Genomic DNA, 8,651 nt, shown 5'->3' with positions numbered 1-8,651 from the left:
CTCTGGTGCTGGGTGATCAAAATGGGAGGCTTTTTCTGTGCAGGAAGCCCTCCTAGCTGCGGGAGCTACTGCACCCTTTCACATTTCCCATTCCTCAGCAGACACTGAGGGGCAGGCCTGTTTTCTCCATTCTAGACCTTACTCTCCGAGCCCCCTAAGTACCCAGGATGGCCTTGTTGTTAATCAAAGGTTGAAATGGAACCTCCCCCCGGGGGCACCGAGAGAGTCCCTTTGGGACAGCATCCTGGTGGGGGTGGGGAGTCAGCCTTGATCCCAGAGGACCTCTTGTCCCTGGAGACGTCCTGCCAACCAGGTACGTGGAGGTGAAGCGCTGTCCGCTTTCCAAGGCGGCTTGGATTTGGGGAGTGGGAGGGTGAGTTTGGAGAGTGGCGGGGCGTGGGAGCCGGCCAACACGGGTGGGCACAGCCAACTCACTAACTGGGCGTCTCCGGGGAAGTTCGGGCGGGGTTCGCCGGCACACGGGCTTTCTTGCTCTAAAATCCATCCTGGGCAGAGCAACCCCACTTCTCACCCAAACTCGTGGAGACCAGGGATTAGGCTGGCGCAGGGTTCGACGAGGCGTATCGGGGAAGCGCCCGGCCCCGGCGGCGAGGCCCCTCTAGCTCCGGTCCGCGACCCAGGGCGCCGGCCCAACCTCCTCGGCTGGGGCCGGTCCCGCGGGGCGAGGGCCGATTTTACGTAGACGGCAGTGGGGTCTCCGGAGCTCCGAACGGGTCCGACCTCTCCTAGCGTCGCTGCGGGTTCGCCGGCGCCGCCCGTTCGCCCGCCCTCCTTCAGCCGCCCGGCAAGGCGGCGGCCTCCTCAGCCGGCGCGGGGTCCCCTGGTTAACCCCTGCCCGCCAGCCCGGCCGCTGATTGGAGGAGGCGGGGCGCCGGGGCAGCGGGGACCCCCCCACCTTCCTCGTCCCCTCCCCCTCCTCCCCCACTGTCGGCTCTTCCCCCACCCCCACTGGACCCCCCCCCGCCTCCCAGCCGTGCAAATCTCGCGAGGAAACACGCGGTTTCACTAGTGTGTTTACACCGATCACTACTAATCCGGACCGAACCGATCCGGATTAAGGGGCCGGAGGCGGGTCGTGGGCACCAGCGGTTCCGATCCCCCCCCCCCCCGCCCTCCACGCCGCACCCGAGTGGCCCCTAGCCGAGTGGGCCCCCACCTCCCGGCCGGGCCTGGGCCCTTCTGTGCCTCCCTTGGCCTTTGTCCGGCGCCAGGAGACCGGTCCCGCGCCCCCCGCGGCCGCCCGGGCCCGGGCCCGCGTCGGGCGCCTGGCTCTGTACGCGAGCCCGGGGATCTGCGGCCTCCGAGGCCCCCCTCCCCCGCCCGCCCTCTCGTGGAGCCCAGCGCCGGCGGCGGCTGCCCGGGCGGGGGGTTGCGGTGCTCAGGAGAGGCCCCGGCTCCGCCCCGGGCCTGCCCAGGGGGAGAGCAGAGCGGTCCGCAGCCGGGTCGGGTCGGGGCCCCTCCCGGGAGGAGCGTGGAGCGGCGGCAGCGGCGGCGGCAGGTGAGAGGCTGAGCCCCGAGCGGGGGAGGGCGCCGGGCCTGGGGCATTAACCATCCGGGCGACCCCCTCGGCTGAGAAGGCTGCGGCCCGGGCCCACACGGGGGCCGGCGCGGGGCCGCACCTCCTCGGCTCTGAGGCGGGAGGGGCTTTCCGAGGGCTGCGGGTCGCTGAGGGGCCGGGCCGAAGATTGGGGAGGCCCAGGCGGCCCCGGCCTGGGAGTGGGGCCGGCGGCCGGCGGGGAGAGGGGGGCGCCCGGGCAGCTGGAGGCCCCGGCAGCTTCCCGGGCGCCCCCGAGAGCTAGCCCGCCCTCCCTCCGTGACAGGTGGGCCTGGAGTTGGGGAAAGTTTGGAGCCAGCGGGAGGCGAGGGGCGCCGGGACCAGGCCCCATCGGTCCTGCTTCCTGGCTGTGGGCTACAGGGAGGATCCCAGTCTAAGGCCCCGCTGGAATGGAACAGAGTGGATCTTTCCTTAACATGAGTTGACATTAAATGGAATAACCGCTGGGGCGTCATTTTCCGGGCCAGGCCTGAGGATGGAGGTTTAGGAAACGTGCCGAGAGACCCTGGGTCTTGAAGGGAGGTTGCAACCTCTGCCATACTGGCCTCGATTAGGGCAGGGCGAGACGCGAGGAAGGCCACTTAGGGAAACACTGGCTCAATCTCTTTTCTTCTTCTTTTTTTCTTTCCTTTTTCTTTTTTAAGATGCCTTTCTACCCTTCCGAGAATTTCCTAATTCCCTCTCTAACCTGCACTTGTCTGTGTGGGTGAAACTTTAATTTGCCACCCTTTCATTCCCCTTTGCCCCAGGCTCTCAATCCAGGAAGGGAAATGAAACTGGAGGACTTTGTAGGGGTTGTTACTGGAAATTGTGGAGGTGTTAGATTGCAGAGGAGCATGTTTCATTCATGTTTTCAGTGAACTTTTAAATCATGCCAGTCATTCCAATAACTATTTAATAATATGTTCAAAGGGGTTCTATGTAATGGTATATGCACCTCTTCTACTTTTAATATTGGGGAGGTTTCCAGTGGGTTCTGCAAGAGTTGATCTCTTGCAAATGATGGAGGTATTTGCTGAGAGTAGCCTGTGCATTAATTGGTCGTGGAAGGAGTTTAAAAATGGTGTCCTCCTGCCCCTCCCTGCTTGGAAGGAGTGCTAAAAGCAGATGTCTAGAGAAACCTACTTGCTCCAGGGAGTGGCAGAGAAAGATTTTGTAAAGGGATGGTTATGGAGCTATACTAATTTCCTGAGTGAATGCCGGTTGATGGTTTTACCATGGGTTCTCTATTAAATTTGAAGTAATTCCATTTTTCATGAGCTACTGTCTGGTCCTTAGAGCAAGGAGGCATATAATAGCATTATTTTAAGTTACTAGTAGCTTCTGATTCATGCTGTGTTTTTTTTTTTTTGGCTGCATTGGGTCTTAGTTGCTGCGTGTGGGCTTTCTCTAGTTGTGGTGAGCAGGGGGTTACTCATTGCAATGGCTTCTCTTGTTGCGGAGCACGGGCTCTGGGCGCGTGGGCTTCAGTAGTTGTGGCACACAGGCTCAGTAGTTGTGGCGTACGGGCTTAGTTGCTCCGTGGCATGTCGGATCTTCGCGGACCACGGCTCGAACCCGTGTCCCCTGCATTGGCAGGCGGATTCTTAACCAGTCCTCAGAAGAGGACTTTCGAGCCACTTTATAACTTTAAATGTATTACTGTTTGGTGCAGCACATTGTAGTTTATTACTTGTATGCCATATTTATTTGAGGTTTACCTGTATGTGACCGTTTGGTGAAATAATTACTCTGAGTTTTGTTACATCTAAAAATTGGTTCCTCATGTTTTAGCTTTTATGGTCTCACAGGTACTTTTTCTTTTTCAGTAGAAATGATGGAAGAATTGCATAGCCTGGACCCCCGACGGCAGGAATTATTAGAGGCCAGGTTTACTGGAGTTGGTGTTAGTAAGGTGAGTAAAATGATGATAACAAACACTGATTATAGTCTAATGTAAACACATTTAAAAACAAAGAGCAATTTGGGTGGATCATACAGATACACTGAAGGGGGAGACAATTTGGCTTACGGTTCCAGTGAACTTTTAAATCCTACCAGTTGTTCCAGTCATTTAACAGTATGCTTGCTTGAAGGTACTCTCTATGGGAGGATATACTTCTTTTTACCCTCTAATATGGGAGAGGTTTCCCATGGGTCTGTTGCAAGGATATTAACAGGATGTGTATGTAGATTCTATGCCACATTTTGTCAAAGCTCAGTCACTCAGAAAAAACTGTTAATGCAAAGGTATTGGCATAGCTTCATTACGCTAGACTTTCTGGATAGTTATGTGTAGAGTTTTGAAAAATCTGCCTCTGCTAAGTCTGTCAGTTCTCCAAATCTGCAGTTCAGCAGATTCCTCCTGGTTGTACCCCCAGACTGCTTTTCTCTCCTTCTATTTTTCCTTCTTGTTCATTCTTTATTTTGTTCCAGGAGCATAAAATAAGATCAGGCCTCATTAATGGGCGGGTGTTAAGTTAAGCAGTGTTATGGCTTCCTGTGCAATCGTATATACCTGCTACCTCACCCCTCTACTCTCGTAGGATGGCTTTAGTACAAAATGTAAAACATATTTATGATTTTAATACAATATATAAAATATATTTATGATGTTTTATTTAAAATTTTCACCAATCCAAGATGTTGCTTCCTTGGGCTTGAGACTCGACAATTTTTGATCTTTGACTTCATGTGATACATTCCTTCCTGTGCTTTTCAAGAAATCTTATTTCTAATGGTGACTTAGATCTTAGTCTCATGCTTTGGTCAGTAGCTTCTTATTTTTTATTTATTTAGGCTGTGTTGGGTCTTTGTTGCTGCACGCGGGCTTTCTCCAGTTGCCGCGAGCGAGGGTTACTCTTTGTTGCGGTGCATGGGCTTCTCATTGCGGTGGCTTCTCTTGTTGCGGAGCACGGGCTCTAGGCATGCGGGCTGCAGTAGTTGTGGCACTTGGGCGCAGTAGTTGTGGCTCGTGGGCTCTAGAGCGCAGACTCAGTAGTTGTGGCACATGGGCTTAGTTGCTCCGCGGCATGTGGGATCTTCCTGAACCAGGGCTCGAACACATGTCCCCTGCATTAGCAAGCGGGTTCTTAACCACTGCGCCACTAGGGAAGACCCAGTAGCTTCTTAAAGGAGAAGGTGTTTGTCAGGTTTAGTTGGAAAAACTGGCTGCTTTGAGGAGTCTCATAATTTTGGTGAGCTGGAATAGCCTGATAGTTTTTGTTCATTCAGCAGCTACTGAGTACCTGCTCCATACTAGGCGTTGTGCAGGGTGTTAGGGATGATGCCTCAGTACAGTGCTTCCAAGCCCCGCCGCAGTGTGGAGAGGGCAAGTGCTCTAGACAGAGAGCTGATGCTGTAATGAGAGCTGTATTAGAGCTGTGGTGAGGTGCTATGGGAACACAGGATTTGTTACATATTTTGTAATTCTTAGTTTCTTGGCCTCTTTAATTAAGTAACTGACTTTTGTGGCACTTTGGAGCAGCTATACTCCTGACTGTTGCTGTATGTTAAAGTTACATGTGTAAATGTAAATTCTCTGATCTAGGTGAAGTAGCTTCAATTGTAAGTGAGCAGTATATTTGAGTATTAAATTGATCTCTGATTCAATTGATTACCTAATAATAACCTTTGTTGTGTCTTTTAACTGGGGAATTCAGCAAAAGGCTCTTATCCAAATCTGTCTGTTTAGATGGTCACCTACTGAGTAAAAGTGAGTTTGTATTCAAATTGTATGCGGTTTAAACTCTTTAGGCTTCCTTGTTAGGATGCTTTTCTTTCCTTCTGTTTTTAGGTTCATGGTAGCTGTATCCAAGCATACTTTCCATGGGGTAGAGCGTAAGTTAGGGGAATGAGTAACATTGTGAATTCTGCTGCCCAGGCCCAACCTAAAATCATGTAACTAAGGTGTCAGAAAACTTTATCTGTTTAATAGGAAGTTCTCCCTTTGATACATAGAAAGAAGTTACTTCATATCCAAAAGCTTTTATGCCATTAATTGTATGTTATTTTGAAATTTCCAATCATGGTAAGTATATTGATTACAATAAATTTGTTATTCATGGACTAGCAGGAGAGTATTTTTACCCATAGCAAAGAAACTTGGGAAGAAAAAAAAAGGCAAGTATATTATTTTGTGGAGTTAGGAAGAGGAAAAAGAAAATCTCCATTTTGCAGGACTTCTTTTGCCTGCAAGACATTGTATCTCTCAGACCACTGATTTGAAATAGGAGTGGGGAGGTGACCACAGTACTGGGAGAAAAGGTGCTTTTGGATAAGCTCCTCCTTCTAGCTTGGAATTCCTCATTATGGGTCATAATTTCTCAACGAGGATGACACTGTGTTGATGACAGCTTTCATTTTTACAGAGATCATGAGCGCTTTCAGCCCTTGCTCCAAATGGGAGAGCAGAGTGACTTTCCTGTGATAGTGCCATCTAGTGGGACTGGTGCAGCCTCATGGGCTGTCTCTTGAGTTTCTGCGAACTATTCATAACATTTTCAGTACTTTTTGATGTCCATAGAAGGAAGAAGGTCAGTGCCACTGTGGATTCTTTCCTAGTGGACAGGGTGTTTAAAGTAGCTGCAGTCTTTGAACTTCCTGGTTATTGTAGATATTCTGTCATGTTGCCTTGAGTGTTTTGTACCTGCAAATTGGATATACATCACAAAACTTAGGCTAAAAGAAAATGGCCAAGCCACCGCATTTATTACTTATAGTATTTAAGTTGCTCTTTACTTATACTTAGGTTATTGGCAAATTAAAAATTTTATTGTACATTGCATTTATATGCATTAATTTTATATAATTTTATGTATAATATTTAACTTATAATAATTGGTAAAACAAAGGCATTTGTTTTGCGCTTTGGGATGCACCATGTGGTTTTGTTTAAGAGATTGATGCTTTCTGTCATCAGTGAGTTGATAATAGAGGAAGGTAACCTGATGTGCACTAAGCTATAGCTGACTTTCCTCCTCTAGTCTAGCTGCCACTTTTACGAGGACCTGTAGCCATACTCTTGGCATTTTTGAGGTGATAGATTAATTGGGTTACGAACCTACTTCTTCATTTCTTGTTGACTTGACATGTGAGCTATCCTTCTTTAAGTTCTCTTCCTTTAAGTGCTAGATAATCCACTTCCAGTAATGTGAAACTGTATTCATATGTTTTCAATGAGGACTTAATGCAGTTTATATTCCCTACTCTCTCCCCTTTTGACAACTTAAATACAGGTAGTCTTGTCTCTGATTCTGGAGACTGTAAAGTAGGTGGATTTCCACCCTTGCATGCACTGTTAACTGTACCTAGTTGAATTTTAATGCTAAGATAGTAACAAATACTCTTAAAGTACTTTCTGTGTGCCAGATACTGTCCTGAGTACAATAAAAGCAATAAGTGAATTTAGATCTTTCATAACAGGGATACTAGTCTTAATAAACACTCCTTCTCTTTTTATAAGACATACTAACTGATGCCCACTGCATTGCTCCCACCAGTTGATTTATAGACTTACCAAGAGTCACTTTATGACAGCTTGCACTTGTATTATAATCATATAGTTCAATACAAAATTGTGTCAACCATTGACATATGATTGTAAAATGAAAGAATTGTCGATTTGGTGAAAACTAAGGTAACTGCCTTGGAAAGACTGAATATAAAATGAGTCAATAAGGAGATAACTATAAAAATTCATAAAAAAGTTTTTTTTTATTCTGGAAGAATTCTTCATTTAGATCCTTGGAAAGTATCTTTAAAGTTCTTGCTTCACTTTTAAAGAAATTGAAACTGGAAATTGTAGATGATGCATTATGGGTGTGGTTTGTGTAAGACAGTGTGAAACTATAGTGGATCTATAACTCAAAGGGCCTGTATCAAAAGCTTGGCAACAGAATAAACATTTATGTTTTAAGTTCAAAGAAAACGTTTAAGGTGTTATTTTTTTAGGATTCCACACTATCACTTACTTTTTTGATTAATGTCGTTGGTTTCAGTTGTATTGAATGAAATGGATTATGCAGTGTGTTGATGGTATTGACAAGAAGAGCAAAATGAGAAGCCATGAAAAGTGGGACTATCTCTTTTGGCACAGTAAGAACCTTCACTTTATAGAGCCTGAAGCAAGAGCATGTAATTTTAGGTAGTACCACATAGTAGATTATTGATGTCTTCTTAAAGAAAAATGATCTCTTTTCCTATCTTTTATAAATTTGTGAGTCTGATATGTGAACATTTTAAATGATCACATTTGATTTCTGAAAAGACCTTTAACCAGCCAATACCTTTCTCCTGTCATTTAGTGAATTGCATCAATTAGAAGGTGTCAGTTATCAATATCTAATGTTAGCTATTTCACATACCAGTGCCAGTAATTTTGAACAGTGTGTTTAGGTGTTTATATTTAGTACATAGTTAGATGGTCAATAAGCATAAATGTCGAAAAATAGTGTACATTTATACCGGTTAGTTTTAAGGAACTGTTGATAAATTTATTATGTTTGCTTTTATGTTACGTTCTCCTTTTCATTACAGATCTTCCTCGACTTACAGTGGGGTTATGTCTTGGTAAACTCGTTGTAAGTTGAAAATATCAGAAGTTGAAAATGCATTTAACATACCTAACCTACCGAACATGGTAACTTAGCCTGGCCTACCTTAAACGTGCTCAGAACACTTACATTAACCTACTATTGGGCAAAATCATCTAACACAAAGTGTATTTTACAATAAAGTATTGACTATCTCATGTCATTTATTGAATACCATACTGAAAGTGAAAAGCAGAATGATTGTCTAGGTACAGAATGGTTATAAGTGTCTTGGTTCTTTTACCCTCGTGATTGCATGGCTCACTGGGAGCTGTGCTGATGCCGCTGCCCAGCGTCGTGAGAGAGTGTTGTGTCACGTATTACTATCCCGGGAAAAGATCACAATTCAAAGTTTGGAGTATGGTTTTAACTGAATGTATATCATTTTTGCACCATCATAAGGTTGAAAAATCATTAAGTGGAACAATTATAAGTTGGGGACCATCTGTACTTTAGTATTCCTTTAATTCTACCCTCATTTCACATGTAGTCAAGTATCAACT

At 46.4% G+C, this 8,651-nt stretch overlaps 1 protein-coding gene across 4 annotated transcripts in view; it reads left to right on the top strand.

Annotated features, from left to right (window-relative positions):
* The first annotated feature begins 1,071 nt into the window (after positions 1-1,071).
* Positions 1,072-8,651, top strand: part of TLK2 (tousled like kinase 2) — a 101,755-nt gene continuing 94,175 nt past the window's right edge. For 2 of the 4 annotated variants that reach the window (XM_082861756.1, XM_082861753.1), the window contains exons 1-2: positions 1,072-1,519; positions 3,385-3,470. In XM_082861756.1, coding sequence (XP_082717882.1) covers positions 3,390-3,470 — 81 coding nt within the window. In that variant the 5' untranslated portion in view covers positions 1,072-1,519; positions 3,385-3,389. Of the gene's footprint in view, positions 1,520-3,384; positions 3,471-6,905; positions 7,652-8,651 lie in introns of those variants that run through there. The other 2 variants (XM_082861754.1, XM_082861755.1) reach the window with 2 other exon arrangements.

Source organism: Leucopleurus acutus, assembly GCF_964270905.1.
Source record: "Leucopleurus acutus genome assembly, chromosome: 19".
Taxonomy (NCBI): domain Eukaryota; kingdom Metazoa; phylum Chordata; class Mammalia; order Artiodactyla; family Delphinidae; genus Leucopleurus; species Leucopleurus acutus.
This window is presented reverse-complemented; position numbering and strand designations above follow the sequence as displayed.